The sequence below is a fragment of the Carassius carassius genome, chromosome 35 (genome assembly GCF_963082965.1).
Source record: "Carassius carassius chromosome 35, fCarCar2.1, whole genome shotgun sequence".
In the NCBI taxonomy this organism is placed as follows: Eukaryota; Metazoa; Chordata; class Actinopteri; order Cypriniformes; family Cyprinidae; genus Carassius; species Carassius carassius.
Genome location: NC_081789.1, coordinates 24,524,774 through 24,552,358, shown reverse-complemented (window position 1 = coordinate 24,552,358; position 27,585 = coordinate 24,524,774). Strand labels below are relative to the sequence as shown.

General features: G+C 34.5%; 1 protein-coding gene and 1 long non-coding RNA gene across 4 annotated transcripts; both read left to right on the top strand.

Annotated features, from left to right (window-relative positions):
- Positions 1-686: 686 nt before the first annotated feature.
- LOC132116312 (uncharacterized) lies at positions 687-1,835 on the top strand. Of its 2 annotated transcripts, XR_009425621.1 has the most exons (3): positions 695-843; positions 1,380-1,624; positions 1,764-1,835. It is a non-coding gene; the product is annotated as an uncharacterized LOC132116312 (long non-coding RNA). The 2 variants fall into 2 exon arrangements; XR_009425620.1 differs by lacking the exon at positions 1,764-1,835 and having other exon boundaries at positions 687-843; positions 1,380-1,599.
- A 770-nt stretch (positions 1,836-2,605) lies between these two features.
- On the top strand, positions 2,606-27,585 carry gnal2 (guanine nucleotide binding protein (G protein), alpha activating activity polypeptide, olfactory type 2). 2 transcript variants are annotated; one of them, XM_059525095.1, is made up of 12 exons: positions 2,606-3,404; positions 8,426-8,498; positions 9,732-9,786; positions 9,885-10,004; positions 13,016-13,113; positions 23,108-23,162; positions 23,255-23,328; positions 23,465-23,523; positions 23,852-23,972; positions 24,084-24,214; positions 24,480-24,547; positions 25,305-27,585. In XM_059525095.1, the coding sequence occupies exons 1-12, from the start codon at positions 2,954-2,956 to the stop codon at positions 25,449-25,451; spliced, it is 1,452 nt and encodes a 483-aa protein (XP_059381078.1). In that variant the 5' UTR covers positions 2,606-2,953; the 3' UTR covers positions 25,452-27,585. The 2 variants fall into 2 exon arrangements, with proteins under 2 accessions (XP_059381078.1, XP_059381079.1); XM_059525096.1 differs by lacking the exon at positions 2,606-3,404 and adding an exon at positions 7,406-8,240.

Here is a 27,585-nt window from a genome sequence, read left to right as displayed (position 1 = left end):
TATTTACATGTATAAATATATATTCATATTTATATAATTTATGTTATAATTTTAATCACATTTCTTAAATATACAGGTATGTGTATATATTTATATGAAAGTACATACACGTATATTATGTTAATAAACTTATTTTGGATGTGTTTAATCGATTTGACAGCACTAATTTGTCTAAATCTAAAAAATGTGCACATGTGGACTTTTATTTTGGAAATTGCAAGTGGAGTGTTTCAGGAAGTTCAAAAGTGATTTAGTATTCAGGTTTAGTTTTGGAGTAGCTAATATATGTAAAACGCGTTAAAAATATATTGAATGAACGAAAATATAATTTTTAAGCAAATTTTAATCGTTGATGTATAGCCGAGCGTATAACTGAAATGTTTTTATTTTTGACAACAGCCGACAGAACTCCCTTTGAAACTGTAATGCACAGCGTGCTCATACACATATAATTATTAATAATTATTTATATGTCTATGTGCGTGCTGACACTTTGTGTTGACGCAGTTCTCCCCGGGCGCCGCAGCATAAATGGCTGCCCACTGCTCCGGGTGTGTGCTCACAGTGTGTGTGTTCACTGCTCTGTGTGTGTGTGCACTTCGGATGGGTTAAATGCAGAGCACAAATTCTGAGTATGGGTCACCATACTTGGCTGAATGTCACTTCACTCACTTCACTTTAGTTGAACTGTACCGGAACTTCCTAATATGGTCAGATGTCTCATGTTCCCGCTTCCGGTTGCAGGTAGTTTTATCTCTAGTTGCTGGGCTGATGTTTGGCATTGCAGCATTGTTGGTGCTTATCAGATGTCAAAGAATGACAAAAATATCTGGGTTACACTCGGTAAGTCACTGTAAATTTCTGTTTCTAAAAGTAAAAAAAGCATTTAGTGTTTTATATATTATATATGATTTTTTATTTATTCCAGTTTTTTATTTTTGTTCTGAAAGACTTCCCAGATGTCCATAATGTTCACATACAGGTGCATCTAAAAAAATAGAATATCATGGAAGAGGTCTTTATTTTTTGTAATGTAATTTAAGAAGCAAATTTTCTTATATTCTAGATTCATTGCACACAAACTGAAATATTTCAAGAGATTTTTTTTTTATTCTGATGGTTATCTACTGCTTAAGAAAATAAAAAAATTGAATTTAAAAAAAATTGAATATTCCATTTTGAGCTTGATAAGTTTGATTAATTAAATTACAAAAAAATAAAGAACTTTTCCATGATATTCTAATCTTTTGAGATGCACCTGTACAGGCAAAAAAAAAATAATAATAAAATGAATGCTATCTAGGTATAATTGACATTAACATGGACAGATGCATTATTTTTATTGTTGAATTATGTTTTGTTATTTGTCTCTCTTGCAGTTTGTTCTTGAGGATTGGTGTGAAAGTGCTGCAGAATTCACAAAAGAAGAAAAGATGACAGCATTCAGAAACTGTACTTGCAGATCCTAAGGAGACACTGAAATAGTTTCATTATAAATTTTATACGAGATGTATGAAAATGACAATAAAATTCAATTTGGGGTCATGTGGAAGTACCTTCATAACTGAAGATGAACAAATTAAAGTATATCAATTATAATGTATTGCCTTTTTTTGTTTCAAATGTGTTCATTTATGTACATTTACTCATTAAGGGTCATGTTCACATTCTCCTCCATCTTGGGTAATTCATAATTCCTCAAAATTATTTAGCAATAACAGGTACATATCTATAACTTTCTTATATAAAAGTTTTATAACCAGACATCATTAATACAGCATAATGTGTCACAGACTGAGATGTATTTAATTCAACCTATAGAGGGCCCCAAAATCTTTTTAATAAAACCAGTATTTTCGACGGCACAAATGGCAGTTTTTTTTAAACGTATCATATTTGGACAGTTTTTATTAAAACATATTTTCACCGAACAAATCACAAGAGTGTAACCACCGTCAAAACTGTCATAATACATTGTAATCATAATAATAAAAAAATATTTTTCGAAGATTTAAATAAAACAAAGATTAATAAAGTACGTTTTACAGTCAAAAAAAAATATACATATATATATATTTTAAAATCATATTTAATGTATTACATTATCTGAGAAATTCACTTTTTCTGAGTAACAATTTTTTTTTTCAGTTAAATGTAAAATAATTACAGTGTTACGCTTTCTTATTTTTTCTTTACAATTATTTTTTCTTTAAAATTATGAAAATATTTCACTGAACACTGAAAATTATCTAGTAACGATTTTCAACAACAAATTAGTACATTTCACTAATAGTGACAAAGAAACGGCAAGTGACAATGAATCAAACGTGTAATGAGTTTTGCAGTCTTTTTTCTTGTAAAACTGTAAAAATAATTTTTACAGTAATGTGAAGGCGGTTTTTGATGCTTTTTCATTATTTTATAATACGATCAAACTTCTCACTTATTACAGTCGGTGGTTTGCTTTTGTTATGCTGTTCCACACTCGGGATACATCAGGTGTGCTCATTAAACGTCTCATTAGTGACTCTGTAGGGTCCCAGGAGTATAAAGCAATCTCCATGCACAAATAGTCTAGACTACGATCATCCAGAACCCCCAACGTGGCCTTAGAAGCACAAATCACCCAATACGTGAGCAAAAAAGCACCTGTGACCCCATATGTGTCCACTGGTTTTGTGTGGTTGGGCTTTTGGTTTCTTTACGGTAAGGTGGACCTGCACTGTCAGCACAGGCAGATGTCAGGTGATCCACCGACTATTGCGCGTAGGTTGGACTTCAAGAAAACACAAAATGACATTTTGTAAATACAAGAGCATCATTTTGCGATTACGCGTGGCTGGGAAATGCACCGAGTGCTATCAGCTCAAGTGATGACGCCCTAAATCACTGGGAATAGAGCGTTTGTTGTTTATTTATGATCAAATATCAACAGTGAGCGCCTGGTCACATCATGGGGCTGTGTTACAGTCTGCGTCCCCGCTTGTTCGGGGACCTCAGTGGATCCATTTCCAACTCGGAGTCAGATCACCAGCCTCAGGGTCCGGGGATGATGATGATGCCGTCGTGCGTCCGGGGCTCCAGGCAGCGCGACGAGGACTCTGGGGGGAACAGCGGGAAGACATCATCCACCTCCCCTCTGCGCGCCGGGGACGCCGGGGAGCTCCGCCGTGGCGACGCGGACAGAGCGCTCATCCAGAACGGAGGAGGAGGAGGAGGAAAGAGGAGGCTGCAGCTGCTCCAGACTCCCAGCAGCGCCCAGAAACACAAGAACTGGGACAAACTGGTGGTGGTGGAGGAGAAGGAGGCCGAGAAGGAGGCCAAGAAAGTCAGTAAGAACATTGACAGGGCCTTGAAGGAGCTCAAACGGGAATATAAGCAGACGCATCGGCTGCTGCTCTTAGGTGGGTGATGCTGCCGTGATTACTGTATGTTGCATCTCTTCTTCTTTTTCTTCTAATTATTGTCGTGTTATTGAAAACGAGTGGGCATTGACGTCATATAGCCGTGCTAAAATGTATGCTAGCATATACTTAAAAAACGAATATATTCTCAGTACATCCTTAACGACTCATCATAATACACTTGTAGAGCTTAATTAATTAGGATTTTAATGACCGAGACCAATTATTTTTTATCATATGCTGGTTTGATTTCTGCTTTTGACACATAACTAAATAATTATTAGACTACAACCATAAAAGCATTTATGAACTATGCCTATTTTCATGAAAGTAAATATAATAATTATTTTATTTTTTGACCAAATCAATTAAGAAAAAGTGGAATGCTTCAAAACAATGAGATTTGAGGAGAAAAACTGAATGTGTAAAGATATCGGTCAATTAAAAACATAGCGAACATTATAAATAGTTTATATATATATATATATATATATATATATATATATATATATATATATATATATATATATATATATATATATAATTTTTTGTTTTGTTTTTTTGGAGGTAGATTTGCCATTTTGTTTAACGCATTAAAAGTATAATATGATAATAACCAAGTTTTACAATTATTTATTGCAAAATACAAAGATAAAATGCATCGTTACATGTATTTCGAGGCATTAAAATAATTCTATAATAATACATTTAGATGTTCAGGCTTAAAAAAAAATAAATAAAAAAGAATTAACCATACATTATTTTATGTTATCTATTTATATGTATTATTTGCCATCTTGGGCCTTTTAAAGAAAATAAAAATAAAAAAATAGTTTTAAAAAGTGCATTATTCTCCTTCTATAGGCAATTAATGGATATGGTGATGATGTAAGTGAGCAAGATATCAGAAAATAAAACTGAGCTCATATAGTTTTTCAGCCAGGATATGATGCTTTGATAAGATATGGAGTCATAGTAAAAGAATCTATTACTTTGACCTCTGGGAAACTGACAACTCACAGAAATATCCTGATATCTCTCAGTTTAATGCTGGAAACCAGCTAGACGACCTGCTGAACTACACACATGCACATTTGATTTTAGACAACACTATACAGAAACGTACTGAATAGTATCATATTAAATACAAGTACCTAATTTGATTCTACAGCTGTTTTAAATGCTGCAAGAGCATTTTCCTTTATCTAAAGATCAGTTTTCCAGATATGTCTTTAGCACTGGACTGTAAAGTTTGGTAAGTTGCTAAGTGATGTCTGTGCTGATTGAATACTGAAACCATTTGTGTGGATACGTGTTTCAAAAGGCATGAGTCATTAGGTCTAAAGGTATTAGACTTACTGTCAATTGATTTCATTCATTTATTGTCCATTGCTACTGATAACGTGATGAATTTACAGTTGTTCCATAATCTTTCATGCTGCTCTATCAAAAGGCACTTGATATAAAGAAGGACAGTGATGGTTTACCCAAAAAAATGAACATTTGCTGAAAAATAACTTACTCTTAGGCCATCCTAGATGAAGATGATATTACATCACTTGTTCACCGATGGATCCTCTGCAGTGAATGGGTGCCATCAGAATGAGACTCCAAACAGCTGATAAAAACATCACAATAATCCACAAGTAGTCACCAGTACATTAGTTAACTTCTGTGAAGCAAAAAAAGGTCTGTTTATAAGAAACAAATGCATCAAGACTTTTTAATTTTAAAAGTTGCTTCTGCCGAAAATATTACGGACGCATATTTTAGGCAGAAGCAACAGTTTTCATTTTTGGGTGAACTGTTCCTCTACTCGGACCAAACTCAAATCCAGCAATGATTTTGGAGCTATTAATAAAGAGAGAGCAAATTTGCAAGGTTTACTCAGTTGAACTCTGACATACTTGGCCAAAGACAAACACAGAATGGCATCTCAGATCTTCATGCATTCATATTTTTCTATTTTAATTTCATATATTTCTTTTCTTGTATTAATCTAAGGAAGTCTGGGTTTACAGTAGTGTTATGAAATTGAAATTACATAAAGGCTGATTTAACAACCTAGGCTGCAGATGTTGTCAGTTTTTAGAAATGGATAATAGAATTATAAAGAGAGAAGTCATCCAAGATGTGGATTATAAATTAACTTTAATGGAGGATCTCGCGGAGTTATCTTGAAGCTTTATGGTACAGTTATTTTTAGTTCAGAAGAACGATACATCCTTGGGAATGTCTTTGTACAAGTTGTACTGTAACTACTTAAATTAGTGGCATATCAAGTAGTAGATAACACATCCCTAAAGTGAATATCATTTTCTTTTAATAGCGGTAACAGGTATGTTTGCCCATTGGCTATTATTTAATACATGACTATTAGCTTATATTTAATGAAATGCTCAAAAATAGCCTTTTTTTAAAGTGACCTATATTAAACATAGCACATGCTTTGTCTGTTGTAATGGATGCCTCACCCGTTAATAGCCAAAAGGGGTGTATAGCTCCTTCTATAAGTGTTGAATTGTTTGATTATGGGTGAACCATGTAGGGAATCCTTTAGGGGAAAAAGCAAGAGGTTGTCATGCTTCCACACAAGTCGGTATTGTTCCTTTCTGCAGCATTGCAATGTGAAGTGTATGTGGTCTGTAAACTGAACTTTGTCACCCTGTAAATAGGTTTTATCATTTACTGAACGTGTACTTTGGCTCTTTTGTGGCCCTAACTGCATATGGCTAGCTAATTGTAATGATAGCATTATGCAATATGCTCTGTTGTTCTGAAAGATTTGAGCTTTAGGCCAGAAACATACATGTAGATTTAATCCTCGAGTAAATACAAGCATCAACGATTTTGCCAAAAGAACTCTTCCATCCAGTCTAACACAGTGAAACAAATTGGTACCTATAGAAAAATTTCTGCAGAAATTGCAGTGGTTTGAATAAAATTGGCTTAACATATATCCATATAACGTTTTTTTAAATGTTAAAGTAAGGCTTAAATAAACTAATAATGCCGTCTGGTATGAACTGTTTTGTTTTCTTGTTTGAAGACACTAATTCAGACTTTCAAACTTGAGCACAACTATCACACATCATTTTTGATATAAAAATAATAATAAAACTTCTACAGAATCGTTTCTGTATGAACAATACTTCACATGATGATGCTGCAATTTTAAAATATTGTTTGTCTGATTTTGTTGTTTTCCTGACCTAAAGTAGTTTGGCCTAAAGTATTTATTTATAGTCATATATTATATTTTTAAAATGTTATGTCATTTAAAATCCCCAAACCACTAATGCTTCTGTTTTCTATACTGTTAATACCCAATTGAGCCACTAGGAAACATTTTCTCATATATACATATAATAGTTTTTTTCTTATATATTTTTATATACTTTTATATATTTTTGATATTATTATTATTATTATTATTATTATATATTTATATCTCAGCGCAAGAGTAAATGTGCTTGCAAAGTGCTTTGAAAATGTTTTTTTTTTTCATAATTTTAATCCATGTTTAAATATACTGTATTTGCAAGTATGGTGCATGTTTCATGGTTTCCCACAGTTGCTTAATGGTTTAACAAAAGTCACGTCAGTTCACATGAATTTAAAAGCTTTTAATAGACGTTTTATGAGAAGTGAAAGTCATATGTGTTCTTAAGGATAAAATAAGAGAACTGCAATTTTTAAAGAAGTCGCTTGTTGACATATATGATGATTTGATGAAATAAAAGTCTGAAAAGATCAGACCAAATAATTGACCTGGAAGAAAAAAAGGTTTGGGATTTCTTGTTGAAGCCATTGTTGGTTTCTTTTATATTAATCATTATGTGGTGAAACTCATCTAGTCGGTGATGAATTCAGTCCCTTTATGGTCTTGTATAATAACTAAAAAATAATAATTGCATCTAGTAAAAGTGAGAAAGTTGTGGTTTTAGCCAGACATCATAATTAAAAACTGTGTGCTAAATTAATCAGTATAATAACAGAACATAGCTCCCAGTTTATCAGTAGTCAGGTTGGCCTTACATGGAGGACTTTGAGTTTGTCAGGCTGTGAGACCCCAAACCGTTTAAGACCTGCAAAACCAGATCAGACCGGTTTAAGATGTTGTTGTTTTTCCAGTATAAAACCTGACAGACTTTGAGACCCAGCCGTTCAGCTACAATGTCACATTCGCTACACTTTACATGGTTTCATTCTTTACTCGCGCTGTTACGTCGAAACGTTCGATTTACGATCTCGTTCGTTACAGTGTTCCAGCAGTCAACGATACTTTGTAACAGTTTTCCTGGTTCTTCTAAACGGCCATTACCAGGTGTGACAGACAGAGGCAGTGCTGAGTTACAGACTACAGCAGAGATACAGGCAGAGAATATCACACAGAAAAATACAGAGAGGGCGAGAGAACAGAAAAGAAGAGAAGAGCGCCTGGCAGGGGCTCCCAGAGACCCCCGGATCCAGATGCAAGTTCATATCCCACCTTACCGATCGATATGTGAGCAGTTTCATCAATCCCGTCGCCTGAATGACGCCCGGGCTGCTTGAGACGTTGTAAACCGAGGAGAAACAAAACCCTTCCCGGCGACCTTTTTTTCTGTCTATTGTGGATCATTTTCTCTCTTTGGAATCGGAATTGGATTGATCGTTCATAAGGGCAGCGCGCAGATTGGCTTCGAGGAAGTAAGATGGGGTGTTTGGGGAGCAGTAAAACCGAAGACCAGCGCATCGACGAGAAAACACAGCGAGAGGCCAACAAGAAAATAGAGAAACAGTTGCAAAAAGAGAGGCAGGCTTATAAAGCCACACATCGACTGTTGTTGTTGGGTAAGAGGAGACTTGAGGCGTTATATCCGACATACGAGACCCATACGAGGCTGTGTTTTCAAACGCACCGTGTTTGACAGCTCAATCTGGCATGTCGGATTGTACATATGAAGAACACACACCGTGATATCTGAAGTATCTGAGAGACTTTGCATGTATTCACACGGCTGTATTTGCTTTCCTAGGTGCTGGGGAATCGGGGAAAAGCACTATCGTGAAGCAGATGAGAATTCTTCACGTCAACGGGTTTAATGCGGAGTGAGTATCTGTTTACTGTACTGATGTCACATATGTGCATGTGAGGGCGTTATGTGAGTGCTGGGCCCTGTCTTCAGCCTCGGCATGGCGAAGGAAACCCTCATACATGCTGAAGCAGATTGTGATGTAGCACTACATGCTATCAGCTAGTGCCTTACTGCAACATCACTCTTAAATGCTAGTATAGAATCTGTGTCTAAGTAAAGATAATAATTGTAATAGCCTGACTAAATGACACATTCTGTGCAGCCGTGTCCAGCTCCAAACTATTTGATAACATAAAAGTAGTTCATATGTCTTCTGAAGTCATATGATAGGTTTGCACCAGGAAGAGACTGAAATTCAAATCGTTAGTTGCTAAAGGCCTTTCCGTTCACTTCAGCTCTCAAATTTTATTCATTTTATGGAATGTATAATATATAGTTTTTATGGCATTTCTTGAGCTAATTTTGAGCTGTCACTGTGTGGAAAATAGCTGTTTTAAGATCACCTGAAATCTGATCTAATTTTGTGTTCCACAGAAAATCAGTTATGAAGGTTATTTAATAGTGACAAAATTGTGATTTAAAGGCACAATATGTAAGATTTTTTTTATTAAAATATCCAAAAGCCACTAGAATGGTGTTATATATTTTGTTGACTTGTTTACTTGCATTATCCCAGATGTTTCGAACTTAAATCTAGAGAAATTTCAATTTGAAAAAGTGGCTCGTCCCTTATTGCGTCGCATGCCAATGACATCATGGAAAACATGGTATCACCAAAGATGCTTTAACATGTTATGCGTTTAATTAGACAGGTGACAACTGCACAGAGTAACATTATAACAGAGCTTTCAACAGCGCTGCTTTACACCACATACGTAGGACACACAGCGGTCGACTGTGGCATAATAAAAGCTCCGCTGCTTTCGAGCCATGTGTTGTGCTCGTTCAGGGGCCTCGTTTCACGTCGACGGCTTTCCGCCTCTCCCTGCTTCATACTACGATGTTATAAATCTAAATCCATGAACATAATTGATGCCAGAGTCCCGTTGAATTGCATCGGCTGTGGGGTTGAAGACGACAACTCCACTGATTCCACACTCAAAGTACACTTTTGTTTCTTTGTTTGTTCTGAATACGCACCCTCTAGTGGCAAAAACGTACATATTGGGCCTTTAACTATTCCTAGAACTAGTAGTTGGAGATTTTAAATAGTCTTTTGACCAAATCGAAATGTTTTCACATATAGGGAAAAGAAACAGAAAATTCAAGACATTCGCAAAAATGTGAAGGACGCCATCGTGGTGAGTGAGCCCCTTTCATTCCTGATTTAGTTTCTAAAAGTTGTTTTCTAGATCTTATCTGGTCTCATGGCTCATAACTCTTTGGTTTTTATTTCTAGACCATAGTTTCTGCAATGAGCACTTTAATACCACCCGTCCCGCTCGCCAATCCAGAGGACCAGTTTAGGATCGACTATATCAAAAGCATAGCGCCCCTCTCTGACTTTGATTACACACAGGTAAGGAGCCTCATTTTCATCATTTACCCAGGAAGCTTTGAATGCTGTTTGAATTTGTGTAAATGTTCTGAGGTTTTTGAGCCGCTTACCGAGAGGTTTTGTGTGAGTCTTTTGATTTATGAAAATACCAGTTTGCATGATCTTTTTTTAAAATCACGTCCTTGAGGTGAAACCCCTGCTACTTGCTAGAAGTTTGATTATGTTACTGACAAAAGCTGCTTTGTGGGAATGCAGATACTGGCTGCTTTGAGGTGTTTGAGTTTGTCATTTAAATGGAAGATAAATATGATAATTTTTAACAGTAAGGATTAAAATTAATTGAAGTCTTAATTTTGTCAGCAGTTAAAAGTTCTAGCATTTCTAGCAAACACCTAAAATGTTTAAAAATTAATTTACATTTAGCATATGTTTTATACATTTAAGGCAGTAGTTAAAATAATCTATTTTTTTTCTTGAAACTATGCAATAATACAGTTAGCATGTTGCTATGATATATTACGCTCTGTTTGTACTTTGTCATACATTGCATCTGTGGTTTGCTAGCACATTAGGTTATGTTAGCGAGGGATATTTTGGGTTCATATGTAGAATTTAATTTCCAGATTGACTAATCCAGGAGACCTTGACTAATCCACGGGACAGAGAAGGTTTTCACATTAAATGCATTTGCATCAGTTACTTTAGTTGTCAGTTGACTGAGTGTAATTCAGGACAGAGATACAAATATAGTCTTTTTGCACTTGTCAACGAAGCAAATTTTTTTGTAATTTAGACATTTTGTGTTCTTAAAGTAGCTGTGTGTTTTAGCTGCAGGTTGGCGTAGGTTTACTGAACCTGATATTTGTGTCTGTCATTAAAAGACACCGAAGTCGTGGAAAGACTGGCAATGTTGTTTTCTCAGCCTTGCTTGTTTCAAGGTATCAAGTAATAACTTTGGAATTGGGTTGACCTTATGAATTTCCAGTAAAATTAGTAGATTTCCATCTGATTTGGCTGCATCAAACTGAAACGGACACTAATTATAAACTGTAGAAGTCGTACGGATTCTGTCTTTTAGCTTAGCATATGTTTCTGCTGTGCTTGAGTTTAGTTTTCAGTACTAAGTAGTGTGCGATGGTGTCAGTTATTTTTTTTAATTCTTATTTTGTTGTGGTATGCTAGCACATTTAGAAAGCTGTGTTGGCTTTGTGTTTTCAGATAATGGAGATTTATAATTAGACACTTTTAGACCACAGATCTTTTCTCAGCTCCTGGACTTCTCTTTAATTCATTAATGGTACTCATGAACTGGAAAGTCCAGAAAATTGAGGAAGTTTTCTCGTAGGTTCAACAGGTGAAAGATGCAATATTGACTGGTAACATGTATTTTGTGTGTTACCTTAAAGGAACAAATCACCCAAAAATTTATTTAAAAGAAAAATAGTATACAGTCTCAGGCCATTCAAGATGTAGATATGTTTGGTTATTCATCATTTAGCATTACGTCACTTGCTCATCAATGGATCCTCTGCGGTGAATGGGTGCCGTCAGAATGAGAGTCTAAACAGCTGATAGAAACATCACAATAATCCACACCACTCCAGTCCATTAGTTAACATCTTGAGAATGAAAAGCTGCATGCTTGTTACAAACAAATACATCTTTAAGATGCGTTGAACTTCAAATCATTGCTTCCAGTTAAAATATGAGTCCTCTATCCATAATATTTCTTTTTTCAGGGTAAAAAGTTGTCTCAAATGAATAATTAGAGAAGTGTGCACAGATCAAGCACCTTTACAACCGTTCTAAACACAAATCAGAGGTTATGATTTAAAAGAGTCGGGTCGGGTGGATTATTATGATGTTTTTATCAGCTGATTCTGACGGCACCCATTCACTGCTATGGATCCATTGGTCCCATTTAGAGGAATGGATGTACATTTTAGCTCTTGTACCTTAGAGTACCGTCCCAGTGCCAGCTTTGTACCTTTAAAAAAAAAAAACTATTTTACTGCGGTTCAAGAAATATATTAAATTTTTTCTTGTAACATATGGGCATTAGTTCTAAAAAGTATGGAATGATATTGCGGACATTACATTTTATGGTTCATGATATTAAAGAACATTTCATAACGTCTCAGACAACTGTACATTTGTGGCTACTGTGGCTTAATTATAAACACTATCATTAACTCATATTTACCCTAGTAAAAACATGGTACATTTTAGTACGATCTTCACTTCCCAATGTAAACACACCCAATAAAATGGCCCCACCCCTGTCACTTGATTGACAGGTTTCCATGTAGACGTTTGAAATTCAAATGCAAAAGGTATTGCGATTCCATTTGAGTTTTGGCAGTTTACATGCACAGTGCAGAGAGAGTGAAAAGGCAAATGTGGTAATTAATATTGCTATTTAAATATGACAGGCTCATAGCTCGTAAGATATGGAAAACACAATTGCAAATGGACTTTGCATTTCCATTTTAAATTTGGCAGACACTGTGCGTTCACTTAATCGAAAATGAAAACGGTAATGCGCGATTTGCATTTGCGTTTGGATTATGTCACATTTTATGCGTCCACAAATGGAAAACGCAATTGCAAATACAATTTGCAATGCCTTTTGAATATGTCCGCAATATCATTCCATAAAAAAGTACATGTCTGTAACAGCTAATAAAGTTGTTCAAAAAATAATACATTTATTTCAGTACATTATGTAAAGTTGCGCACAAGTAGGAAAAGAAGCCATCGTTTGAATGCTTGCGTGATGAGATGTGCTCGGAGCAGCGGCGGGCCGGTGTGATCAGTCAGTCTATTTCCAGAACAGCCAAAAGGCTTTTAACCAAAACACATTTTATGAATGTAGCTGCAATTATGTAGTGGTATCAGTACAAGAAATATGTCCTAAATGAAATGAAGAGGCCAAATGATTGCTAATGCTATTGAAATTCAGTCATTTTGGCATGCAGATGCTCTACTTTTGTAAGAAATTGCTGTTTTACAGATGTTTGTTGTCTTCACAGGAATTTTTCGATCATGCGAAGAAGCTCTGGGATGATGAGGGCGTTAAGGCGTGTTATGAGCGCTCCAACGAATATCAACTAATCGACTGTGCGCATTAGTAAGTATAAGTTTAATCGTACACTTAACTAGGTGTCTATATTATGATGGCGACTTTTGGTTATGTTTTGCTTATTGCCTAAGTTGCTGCTACCAAAAAAAGGTCATTTATTCAAGAAGTAGATGAAAACATAACGTCTTCCTCTCCGTTGATAGTTATGATAATCGCTTGGATGTTTGTTAGTGGTTCTGTTTATTTGTATGGTGGTAGCCATTTTGAAAGCTGTTGTGGTCAGCCATTCGAGTTTACTGATGTTTTGAATAGAATTCAAAAGAACTGGTTTCTATTTGAATATATTTTCAAATGTAATATATTCCTGTGATGCGCAGCTGTATTTCCAGCATCATGACTCCAATCTTCAGTGTCACATGATCCTTCAGAAATCATTCTGATATGCCGATTTGCAGTTGTGCTGCCTAATGTTTTTATGGAAAATGCGATGCATTATTTTTTACGATTCTTTATTTTAAAGAAAATAATTTATTTACAATCTAAATCTTTTGTAATGAGAGTATTTATTGTCAGTTTTAATGCATTTAATGCACCCTTACTGTATAAAAGTATTAATTCCTTTAATAAAAATGTATTAATATCAATCTTCCGAGCAGTAATGTAGATGTTTATTGTGAGATTGATTTGGATTAGTTATCCAACAACTGACTAGTTGTTTAGTAAGGCAGACTAGTTTTAAAAACCCTTTGTTTGAAGCCACTGAGCTTCAAATGGTGTGCACTGTAAAACCTTCTCGGAAAAGTTGTGTCTGTAAATCGGGGTCAGGTAAACCTGAAACCAGTTCAGGCAACCGAGCAATTAGTCTGTTTTGAAAATATGAAGTTTTGCACATCCCTAGAAGAAACGTGCATGATCAGGCTCAGATAAATGCAAAACCAACCTGTTTATTCAGGGCTTCCTTAAGACATTCAGGCAGCCCACTAAAAACATGTTATATATATATATGTGTATATATATATAAAAGCGAGATTGTAGATTGTTTTTACATCCTCTGGTGGCATTTTTAGGCCAGTGCTGGTGTTTCTGCTGTATAACAGTGGCCATGTGTCAGGTATGAAAGCGTGAGGAGGGTGGTCAGGTCATGGGAGTTGGTCAGCCGCTTTGTAAGACACAGATAGCATCACCAGCTAGTGCAGTGCCTGACACATAATGGAGACTGTTGTCTCTCAGTCAGAAAAGGCCCGGAGATGCTCGGAGGATCATACAGACACCCAGCTGCTCTCAATACAGGCTTGTTCTTTGTGGAAGACTTTTACAATACTGAGAATTCCTCTGTTATACAACTTCAAATCAGTGTCTGCTCAGATGTGTTTGCTGTGATTCAGGTCGACTTAGAAACTGTTTTCAGATCAATCTTATTTGTTGTTGTTGTTGTTGTTTTTGGAAGTAACAGTTTTGGAAGAAAATGTTAGTGGTGTTTCAACTCTCCCTCACTTGATTTTTGGGTAGGGCTGCACAGTTTACCGGAATAAAACTGAAATTGCGCTATGACTCGAAAGGGTTAAAGGTTATGATTTACTCAAGTGTCTCAGAGATGATTCACAGGAAATACTGCTCCATACAAACTCCATTTTGCATCTGCTCGGAGTTTGGGTCACTCTACTGTGCATTGGGAACACAACATGTGCCAACTATCTTCCCGTACTAGTAATCATAAGCATTCAACAAAAGGGCTTTCTGCTCTTTACCGTCAAAAAGTGCTGAAAATAAGAAATTAAGATATATAAATATTAGTGTTAGGGTTAGGCAAGTGCTTTACATAAAAGGAAATGAAATTAATAACAACAATAAAACAAGGAATTTTAAAACAATTTCAAATGATTTAAATGTAGAATTTTTTAATAGATAAATCAGTATTTTTTTTATAATGTTAATTTAGTAAGTTGTCATGTAAAATACAATTACTATGTTTCTTAAATATTAGAAATGAAAGATTACAACAGTAACATTTTTTGTCATTGTGATATAATTTTATATAGGAGCATTATTCGAAAAATAAATAATAATGAAAATATTAATAAAAAATTAAAACGATTATTTAAATGTAAATGAATATTTAAATTGACATTGACAACATTTTGGTCAAACTGTGCAGCTACATACAAGCACAGCAAACTTGGAATATTTATTTTTAAATTTTTTCTTTAATCAGAAAAATCTATAGAATTTTTTCACCCAAAATCATGCAGCCAGAACTTTGCAGTTGTTTAAGGTGTTTTAAGTAGTTTAAAGTGTTCCTGTAGCTCAAGTGGTAGAGCATTGCGTTATCAAGGTTGGGGGTTCGATTCCCCGGGAACACATGATAGGTAAAAATTGATAGCCTGAATGCACTGTAAGTCGCTTTGGACAAAAGTGTCTGCTAAATGAATAAATGCAATGTAATGTAATGTAAAATCAAAGTGTGTTTCTGTGCATTTGCTATTTGCCCGAGTGTTCTGATTGGTTGCTTGCTGAACTGGATTGAGAGTACACACCCTCCAGTCTATGATTTCTAGGTATTTCTTGAGTATGTCCTTTTTCGCACCTGTATTTTGTCTGCCCAAGTGTTTATTAAATGCCTGGAAAAGTAATAGCACACCTCTCCTCAACAAAGCACGTAATTGGAGGTCATTCATACAGAAATCATTTTGCAGGACAAGTTCTGTGCTAAAGTTTAATACTTGGGGTTAAAGGTTTGTTTAGAACACTAACCCTAAGCATGAGCAATAACAATAGTTATGCTGGCTTTAGCAAACACCAGTAATCCAGTAATTATATCCCAGTATTATTTAGACATTTGACCATTTTAAACACGTTTGATAATATTTGACAATGTTATGCACATATATTATTTATTATATACATTTATATTTACTCTAAAATGACTTAAAATACAGCCTTAGGTGGGAAAAAACAATACAATGTAATTAAACATAACAAAGAAAGGCATGCTTTCCACACCATTTCACTAAATGAACAGAATATTGATATTAAGGAATGTTTATTTATATAGAAATAATAATATTTATAAACAATATCTTTCATTTTTTTACTAGACCATTTTTAAAGCTTGTAATATGCCATGCAGTGTTCAGACTAAAGCTCTAAAAGCATTTACAATCATTTCCTATAGTTTCTTTAAAAAAAAAATGCAGTGTTATATGTCAGTATGAGTATTTGTAACTTTGACAATTATGAATTCATAAAAAATGCTTTTTCTGTAAAATAATGACATTTTACTCAATACAGATTTGTTTATAATTTTCTATGAATTCAAATTAAACCAAAAGCTACATTGTTTAATGTTACAGAAAGTATACATTTCATAAATAGTTCATACAGTGCATTCTTAAATAATTATTTTCTTTTATATTCACATTTATTTATGAATTTAAGATTTTGATTTTTAAAGTGAAATCAGGCATCACACCTTAACATAAAAAAGATGGAAAACTGTTGTTTTTGTGTGTGTGTGTGTGTGTAAACATAGGCCTACCTGATATTTATTTTTATTTAAACAGACCTGACATTACTGAGATTAAATGTTGTCTTAAATTGTGTGTGTGTATCTATACATCTATATCTATCTATATATCTATCTATCTATCAATCTATCTATCGTTCTATATATATATATATATATATATTAATGCTATCAAATGAAGAATTGTGATAAATCGCATCCAAAATAAGTTTTTGTTTACATAATATACATGTGTATGTTCTGTGTATATTTATAAATATAAATACACACATACACTATATATATTTAAAATATTTACATTTACATGTCTATTTTTATATTCATATAATTTATATTATAAATAAATATATTTAATATATACAAATAACTTTTTTCTGAAATATATATGTCCATGTATGTGTATTTATATATACATAATAAATATACACAGTACACACATATTACATAAAGAAAACGTTGATTTTGGATGCGATTAATTGCGATTAATTTGATATTTTATATTATTTTTACAAGATTAGAAAGACAATTCATGAGTGTCATTACAGTATGTTGTTAGAGGGTTTGATGCAGTGCATCTGGACTGCCCTTTGGCCTGTGAGATCATTACACGATTGCATGGTTTTGTGACATCTGTCTGTGTTCGTTTCTGTTTCTAATGGCATGTCTATTTTGAGGATCAAAGAAAACGGATTACATGTCGATGTCACACAAATACACGTTCGTACGGAAGTGGGTCGGTGAGACCGAGACAGTGCTGTTGTGATAGAGGACACTACAGAAACATTGAAAGCAGCAGTCCGAGAGAGAGAGAGAGAGAGAGAGAGAGAGAGAGAGAAAGATCCCAGTTGTGTGTGGCGTTGGTTCTGCAGGCCTGGCTGTATGGAGATTGTGGTTGGGCTGTCTGTCCCCCTCCTCCCTCCGCCAGCGCTTATGTAAAGGAACAGCGCAGCCGGGGCAAGCAGGAGCTATTTATAGCGCAGCACTGCAGAGCACTCACTGGTGGAGGGTGTCACGTGTGTGTGCGCGCTGCCGAATCAAAGGGAGTATCCCGGCAATGCGCGTAAACAAAGGAAGGTCAGAAAGAGAAGGTGAGGCGCAGAAAGAGCCTGTGTGTGTGTGTGTGTGTTTGTGTGTGTGTGGTTATACATATCAGACCCTCATAAGTGCTTAGAGAGAATAAACATTCACTGATGTACAGCAGTGCTCGCTCTCTCTTCCTCTCGCCCTGCTTTTTTCTGCCTTTTCTTACATAGAAACACAAACAAACATGCACACGTGCAGTTGATAAAAATAGCAACAGATTATGAATTCCATTTTTAGCATTTGGGGTTTCTGTTTAGAGATTTTGCCAGCATTTCGCTAAAAATAGAATGGCACAACCGCTCACAGCTATGAATACCAATAGTGATTATTAAACCATTACGCTGTTATATTAAATACAGCTTTTAAATGATTTACAACCGGTATACAGATATCTTGTGGAAAGTATGTTACTTCAACATATGTACACTGTAAAAATGATTTTTCAAAGTTGGAAATAAAGCAAGGATGATTTAAGTACTTTACAATAAGGTGTCACTTGTTAGGATTAGTTAATGTATTAACTGACATGAATGAACGATACATTATTATTAATCTTTTTGAATGTTAATGAAAACACTGTTGCTCATTGTTTGTTCATGTTAGTTTACAGAGTAGTAACCACTGTCAACAAACATAACTTGCTGTTTTAGTAATGCATTAGTAAATGCTGAAATTAATATGAAAAGATTATTAAATGCTATTATTCATTCTTAGTTCATGTTAACTATTGTAGTTAACTAATGTTAACTTATGAACCTTATTGAAAAGTGTTAATCAGTATGCTTTACAAAAAATAGTCTTTCTACTTACAATTTCACATTTAATAAGGTGTTGTTTGTTGATTATTTACTAGCAATTTATGATTAAAAAGTATTTCTATGCCTATTTTTTCAGTGTGTGTTTAAGGAGTTTAAGGTCTATAATAAGGTTGCAATGCACTGAAATGAAAATTCTTTTATTACAAAATAAAACTGTAGACCGAACACTGTTTTCAGTGTTTTTCCCCCCTATGTGTTTTGCCAATTTTTATTTTTAAGACTTATTTCAGCGCAGATTTTCCTTGTGCCTTGAACATTGAACCCTGGCCATGAGCTCATGCAGCGCTCTCAGAATATATGCAATTTGTGCGTGTATTAGAAAACATAATGTTCTGCAGTTTACTAATTGTTTATGGCCATTTTGCGATTCAATCATCATACAATAACCAGCAACAACCACCCTTCCTCTTCTCATCGAAGGCATGCGATACAGTACTAAACAGTCTCTCGCTCTTTTATTATTCAATGACTGTTTTTTTTTTCTCTGGTTCTATGAATTTGAGTATTTGTAATGATTTGTAATTATAATATTTGTAAAAAAAAATTCTATCACACTTTTTTTTTTTTTTATCTGGTCTCACTTTTTCTCAGGCATATTTTAGCAACCCTTTTTTCTTTTTTTGCTTTATATTATTTTAATTGTTAGGTAAATTATTTTTGCAACTTTTTTTATTTTGTAACAATATATATTTTTTTACTTTTGTTTCCTCTGTTCTCATGTAAATGAGAATTATAAAAAACAAAATTTTATATATATATATATATATATATATATATATATATATATATATATATATATATATATATATATATATATATATATATATATATATATATATATATATATATATATATATATATATATATAATTATTTTTATGTATTTATTTTTTGCTGAAAAACAATGCAAAGACTTTTGTTTGATTTGTTTACAATTTTCAGTTAATTCAAACTAAAGACTAAATTCTTTAATGTTACAAAGAATGTAAAATAATTTAGGGAATGCAAATTACGATCCTTTGCATTCCTAAATAGTATTTTAATGTATTTACATTTATGCACTTGATAGATGCAATGCTTTACAATAATTTTAGTTCATGCATTTTCATAATCATGCATTGCTAGCACCTACAAGAATTTATAATCGTTCATTAATCGTTCAGCTTTCCATGAATGTGCAATTAAATCGTTGCAACGAGTGAAAACGCAATATTAAAAATATTATGTGTGCAAGCTCGGGCATTAAACTGAAACCTGATCTTGGGCCTAAACAAGACCCTGTGATCTGACCCGACCTGTACTGTCAAATTAGCTTGTTTTAGTTTCATTCTGTGTCTGTAGACCCAGATTCAGCTCAGACTCGAACATGCAGTGTGTGTGAGTGTATGCAGAATGAATTACATTAAATTTAAAATAAACATTTATAAGAATTTTTTCGAGAACTACTAGAAATGTGAGAAGTCTTAGACCTTTGTAACTTTAAATGTTCTGAATTTAACAATGCAAGTTCCAAGTATTTTTCTCAATCTAAATCAGTGGTGTAAGAAACCTTGCACCGATACCCGCAGCTGTAGAGCCGTCACACTCAATAGCACACACAAGAGACGTGTTCAAACATTCCCACATTGTTTCATGTGAACTGGATTAACTGGTTTTGGAATAGCTCCAGGTACAATTTCCCTGTTTTCTGATCTAGAATCCACTTTGTGTTCCCTAAACAGCGTTTAAAGCACCCATCGAGTGCAATCTGTATTTAATTATCTTAACTTAACAGCGTGAGAGATGATGTTTTCAGCATAAGAGCAACCAAAAAATCAAAAGAACTATTGTAAAATGGATTATTTTATCTCTGATATCTAATTGGCTTATATGTATGTATGCATTTGTGTGTGTATGCTTTTATATATATTCAAGTCCGGCAAATAAAAAAATACATATACATACTACATACAATATTGTGAATTTTGTTTCCAATGTTATATAAAATTATTATATAAAATAACTGTATTATAACTATATAAAATGTTGTTATGATATACTATAATAGCTAAACAAATACAAACACAAGTTTAAACATAGCTATGAAACTGAAAGTTTTATCTTTGAAAAAAAAATATACACACACACACTTTAATTTAAATTAATTTGATAAAATAAATATATAATTGTTTTTGTTTGTGTATGTCATTATTTGCCTCTAAACAAATAAAATGTTTTCGGTTTTAGTTTAGCTTCGCGATGACAAAGTTCAAAGTATCTTGCTTAGTTAAAAAAAACAGTTTGTTTAGTCATGTGCCATTTTTAGTTTTGATCGTTGAGCTAGTTTGTGTTTCAGTTCTACCTAAATCAACTTGTGGAATTTGTTTGGATTGTTCTCCTTCGACCTTTGTGTGAACACTGATGCTACGTATACAACGTTCGGTATGTGCAAAACGGCACAAGATGAAGGTGGGGACTCGCCGTGCACATCTTGTCAATACTGTATGTATCCTTGATGGCAGATAGTCACACAAACACCTCCTCAGCTCACCTGATGCTGCTGAAGAGCTCTTTTTCTAGTCATGAGATGTATAGTCACTGTAATTTAGAGTGCTCACATTAAAATAAAACCTGTTTGGGTTGATTCTCAGACAGATCACTGGACTTCAAACTCAGTGAGGTTTACTACAGCTGAACAGACATCTGCCCTCTGGTGGTGAACATTAGAAATACATGGGCATGTTTGGTGGAATGGACACACAGTATATAGGGATGCATGAGTTTTATTTACACTTGCATGGCTGATTTTGTCCCCGCTGCTCTATGAGAGAGCTCATGCCAAAGCTGTGTTTGATACTGAAGAAGCGTCAAAGTTGTTGTCATTCAGTGTGTTTATTATTTGTGGCGATCTAGTGCTGGAATCTGTGGTTTGAATGTTTTGCTGAGCAGTTGTGAAGGTGGTTAACAGTTTTTAAAAAGCAACAGTGTTTAAATGATGACAGTGAGTTCGCAGATAGTGTTCTTTTTCCAGTCTATAGTTTTCCATGCATCACTGTCTGTTCTAATGAAACCACACACACACAAAAAAAACATAAAGATATGTCACAAACAAAAAAATTATGAAAGCAGTCAATGTCACCCAAGATTTAATTTATAATATTAAAGATGATATAATCATGTAAATCTGAGAGAGTTTTTATTTGGCATTGAATGTTTAATGGTAAATATTTAATATATTTATTCCACTAAATCTATTTTTGCATTGTATTGTTTTTGTTTTTCTGTGGCCTGTGGCATGCATTTAACCCAGAGTATTATTTTACTTTTTTTTATTTTTTTATTCTTTTTATTTTCGATCTGAAAAAAAAAATGAAAAGCAGTAGTATTTTGAAAAAGTATTGCTATTCAGAATAATACAAATATTTTCTAATTATATTGATGATAATTATTATAAAGTATCATTGTTGTTATTAAAATATTAAATAGTTTTTTTAGTTCAAATATTATTTATTTTAACTCATTTTAAAATGTAATTTATTCCTGTGATGCGCAGCTCTATTTTCAGGATCATTCCTCCTGTCTTCAGTGTCACGTGATCCTTCAGAAATCATTTTGATACGCTGATTTGCTGCTCAAGAAATATTTCATTATCAGTGATGAAAACAGTCGTGCTGCCTCAAATTTTTGTGGAAGCCATGATGCATTTTTATTTTCAAGATTCTTTGATGAACAGAAAGTTCAAAAGAAGAGCGTGTATTTGAAATAGAAATCTTTTGTAACATATCCTAACTGTCACTTTTGGCAAAGTTAATCTGTCTTTGTTGAATAAAGGTACTCTTTCACATATATTATGACTAGACTACGACCAGATCATCTGCATTTTCACATCTAAACAAATTGCTAAAAGCAAGAGTGGAGATCTCCACATAAACCTTTTTTCTCTTTTATCCTGGTTTTTTTTTTGTGTGTTTTTTTTTTTTTTTTTTGACTGTCATTGCAGATTGTCTTGTTGTCACAAGCTTGTGGGATGAGTCTATATTTGTCTGCGTTAGTGCTGATAGCACTTATATCACATGATGGTCACACAGTGTTGGGCTAATATTCTGCCTTTCTGCAGGGAAGTAAGAGAAAGATATGAGCTTGTTATCTAACATACCTCAGCTGTGTACTTGCTGTAGGCATGCTTTCAGGGGTCCAGTTCTCTTTCAGGTCCTGTGAATATATTTGATACAGCAACAGGTATATCTAGACCTTCAAAGGGTGTTGTTTTAATACCGGCGTTTAAGATGATGAAAGCACCGAAGTCACACTTGAGACACACTGAACAGTGTTTTTGAAGGTGATTCTTAGCTGAAAGTTTCTTGGTGTTTGTATGTTGTGTTTTTGTCTTTTGAAAGAAATACTTTTATCAAGTAGGGATGCATTAAATTAATTAAAGGTGACAATAAATACTTATTCATTGTTGTAAATGTTGATCAAATAAATGTAGCCTCGGTAAATGTAAGAGACCATGTACCGAGCTATTGAACATATAATTATATATTGTCCAAAACCTAGTTTGGTCATGAATAAAATAAGCCCCTTAATGTGTAAAATGATTAGCTTTTTCTTCATGCTTTTCTTCATGTGTGTCTTTACAGCTTTCTTGACCGGATTGATGCAGTAAGACAAAGTGACTATACCCCAACAGACCAGGTACTTTTCAGCTTTTTCTAGATGAGAAACTGCATGTGAGACGGCTGTTTTCCAGAAACGAACACACTTTTTCTCAATCTTCCTTCTTTCAGGACTTGCTTCGCTGCAGAGTGTTAACTTCAGGGATTTTTGAGACGCGATTTCAAGTGGACAAAGTCAACTTTCAGTGAGTCCTCTTCTGAGAAACGTATTAAAGATTGTGCAGCGGATTTTACAGTACCTTCACATTATCTTCACGTGTCCACTAGAGGGACACAGTTCTCATCCTGCAGCCTCATGTCTGTGTTCTTCTTCTCTTTCAGTATGTTTGATGTGGGAGGTCAGAGAGATGAAAGGAGAAAATGGATTCAGTGCTTTAATGGTAAACTGAGTGTGTGAATGAGACACGTGCATGTTAAACAAGTTTGGTAATGTTTGGTCTTCAACAATTTCATTACATATACTTTAAAGTGATAATTCACCCCAAAAATGACAATTCTGTCATGATTTATTCACCCTCATGTTGTTCAAAAACCTGTATGAGTTTCTTTCGTATGTTGAGCACAAAAGAAGGTATTTTGTAGAAAGTTAATAACCAAACAGTTGACGATAGCCATTGACTTCTAATATTCTTTCTGTACTATAGCTATCGTCATATACATTTAAACATAAGAAAACACACTGATCACACATGTGGTGCTGATTTGCAGACGTCACAGCGATCATCTTTGTGGTAGCGAGCAGCAGCTATAACATGGTCTTAAGGGAAGACAACAACACGAACAGGCTACGGGAAGCACTTGCTCTTTTTCGCAGTATCTGGAACAACAGGTGATGCCTTTGTTTTTTTTCTTCTTCATAATATAGAACTTACTTATAAGTGTAAGTGCAAGCTTTACTGACCGCTGTCTCTGTGTGTGTCTTTATTTCTTCCTTTCACAGATGGTTACGGACAATTTCTGTCATATTGTTTCTCAACAAACAAGACATGCTGGCAGAGAAAGTATTAGCTGGGAAATCCAAAATTGAAGATTATTTCCCTGAATATGTTTCTTACACATTGCCCGATAAAGGTTAGACTTTTCAGCCACTGATCAAAACCCAGTAGTTCTCTTATACTGAAGGACTAAAGTTTTAGTTAGTTGGCAGATAATGGACATGGTTAAAGGAAAAGGTGCACAAGCTCAATAAATGTATCATAAAAGTAGTCTGTGCGCACTATATTTGTGTGAGTAAGTGAGATTCAGATCTGTCAAATTTAAAATCATTTGGTATTGTGAACTGGATTCATGTGCAGGTCAGTGTATGTTAATGCGTCGAGTCTTTTCTGTCTTTCAGTAACTCCTGAACCCGGTGAAGACCCCAAAGTGACAAGAGCCAAGTATTTCATTCGTGACGAGTTTTTGGTTAGTATTTTCATTGTGTAATACACAGATGAAACTATTGCAGTCAGATTTTAGACTGTTGGGATTTTCCTTTTCTATTATGAAATGATGGAGAACCCTGTTGATGGGCAGTTTGTAGACTACTAGATATTGACCAATGTTTGATTTCGCCAACATTTTTGACCAATATTTACTTTTTTCTATTTAAATAAGTAAACTAATAATTGGCGCCATTCTGTGGTTCTCTAAAGAATAAATATTTACCATGCACTTTTTCATTTTCAGCTATAATTTTTTAGTGTATATATGTACCAGAACACAGCGTTCAATTGTTAAATTATTGAAATATTTAATATGTAATAATCACAATGGTTACACTAGTTACAGTATATATTTAGTTTGAAGTAAAATCATCAATGATTGTTGTCTTGCCATTATTTCATGTCCCTTTTTAATCTCAATACACTTAATTGCAACTTTAAAGACTCACTTAATATAATTTCACTGGAGATTCGTCAGAATATTGTCTGGTTTTCTTCTAGACACCTTGTTTAGCTTTTTAAATAAGCATATACTTTTTTGTTATTTTTCCCCCCTTCTGTCTGAAGTGTTAAGTTCATAGCACATTTCCAGAAGATATATATCTGGATACATATCTGGAAGATATATATATATATATATAGTTTCTTAAATCTTAACTACAATAAATAGGTGATAAATCATGAAAAACTGGTTGTAATCATTTGAAATCTCAAATTGTCACTCGGTCTTTTCTTAGAGGATCAGTACAGAAAGCGGAGACGGCCGTCACTACTGTTACCCCCATTTCACATGTGCAGTGGACACGGAAAACATCCGCCGGGTCTTCAACGACTGCCGAGACATCATCCAGAGGATGCACCTGCGGCAGTACGAACTCTTGTGATCTCACTTCAGCTCTTTACAAACGGTCTCCAAACTCCCCCAGCCCTCAAAACTCACAAGGCCAAAACCGCAGACGAATATACTACTGACGTTTGGCGCACCACACTTCAGTTTTTAGGTGTTTTATTTGAACTGATGATTCGGAGCGGAGAGGCTCGCTGGGTTTTCCCCCCACGTTTTTATTTGGTTCGCCTATATTTTTGCCATTCCATGAAGCCTCTGGCTACCTCCTTATTTTTTATTCAAATTTGATTCATCGTGTATATATGTATACGTGCTGGCGCCTGCCAGATTATGAAGATCGCATCACCTTGTGACCTCCAGGAGTCCTAGTCTCGTACCCCGGACTTCTGGTCTACAGGGCTCTCTGCTGCTCTTTCTGTTTCTGAACACTGAAGATAACACGCGGACAGAAGCGGGGACAGGGAGGCAGGCCGGGGGATGTCGAACACTGGGGAAGTGAATTAATGCACTTTTCCATCAGGTTTTGACTGACGTTTTTCTTTATGAAGATGGACACACAATGTAGCATCAAATCATGAATTTCTGTCCCACTTAAGACTGCGGAGAGGTCAGAGAATGGTGGGGATGACCACGCCCCTTTTATTTGAAAGAGGCGGGGCCTTTGAAACAAGGAGGAGGGGCTCTGTGAAGAGGCAGAGCCTTTGAAATGAGGAGGAGGAGGGGCTACGGAAACATTGCTGAAGCCTCGGTTTGGTTTTGGGAACATAACAGTGAAACATCCGTGAAAAGAAATGCCCCATTTCTTATTTTAGTTTCTTAACCTGTACAGACTGTACAAGGGTGACCCCCCCCACCTTTCCTGTACAGACTATAAAATGTTATATTATTTTGTACAACTTTATTGAAAGAGAGTAAAAAATCTACTTGTAGATCTTTGTGCCTTGATTATGGCTGTACCTGTAAATGAAGCTGATACATATGTTTTTGACTGCGCTGTACAGCTTGATGTCACCCCTGTCGGCAGAAGGGACTGTGGATGGGGACCTACTCTGTAGAGTTTAGTTTTTTTTTCTGCTTTGTTTATATAAAAAGAGAAAAAGTTCTTTATTAAAAATAAAATAAATATAGGAAAGAAAAATCTTAACCTGTATACATTATGCAAATTGACCCCCACCCTTACCTGCGGTTATGATCGGACGAAACGGCACCATGCCTTTCTTTATCGTTTTACGTTTTGTTTTCAGTTTATTTTAATTCTCAGATTTAAAAACAGAAAAAAAAAAAAAAAGTTGAATTGTCCAAAATCACAACCTGGTGTTGTTTTCAAAGACCTTTTTGGATATGAAGTATGTTTGAGATATATATCCATGTTTGTGTCTGTGAGTGCGTGTGTGTTCACGTACAGGAGACAAACATTGAGCCACAGACGCATGACATTTGTAAGTGTTTCTGTGCGTGCGTGCCTGTGTGCAAGAGTGCATTGTGTGCACTCTTTTATAAATGTGCGTACATGTAAATTTATAGGTCTATATAAATATATATGTACAATTCTACATGTTTAATTATGTGTGTGTTGGCGTATACATACTTTAGTATGTATACATTGAAGATGTGTACTTACACACATAGGTAAGCATGTCTAGAGTGAAATGAATAAATGAGAGTGCAATATTGAAAGCAACTGTGCGTGTCCGACGATTTTCACCATATACCATTCAGACAAAGTTTTTTTTTTTTTTAAACTATCATTTGTTTAATATCAATGTTATGTGATATCAGGTTAGAATTGGACAGAAGTCTGATTTATAATACACACATCAAAATATACTATTATTTTGTAAAGCAGAACTTTGAGATGTACATTTTTATTTATATTTGTTCAAGGTTTTTCTTTTTTTTTTCTTTTTCTGCTGAACCCCCTTGGCAGTCCTAATTTATTTTGCTTTTACCAAAACTTTTCAAACCATGTGATGCACAAAACAATACAAATTGTTACACATGCAAATTTTGGTTGACAAAATTTGTGTTTGTATTAAGTTCAAACACATAATATATATTAGTATTACTCCAGTAAATCGCAAATCTTTTTAAATCTGTAAATACTATGTGCTTAAAGTCATGTTGCACAAGAAATACTTTTTAAAATAAATCTTCTAAAGTCATTAAATAGA

Coding starts and splice junctions, on each gene's coding strand:
- gnal2 (XM_059525095.1), top strand. CDS start 2,954: ATGGGGCTGTGTTACAGTCTGCGTCCCCGCTTGTTCGGGGACCTCAGT. Junction 3,405..8,425: donor GCATCGGCTGCTGCTCTTAG/GTGGGTGATGCT, acceptor TTGCTTTCCTAG/GTGCTGGGGAATCGGGGAAA. Junction 8,499..9,731: donor GTCAACGGGTTTAATGCGGA/GTGAGTATCTGT, acceptor TTTCACATATAG/GGAAAAGAAACAGAAAATTC.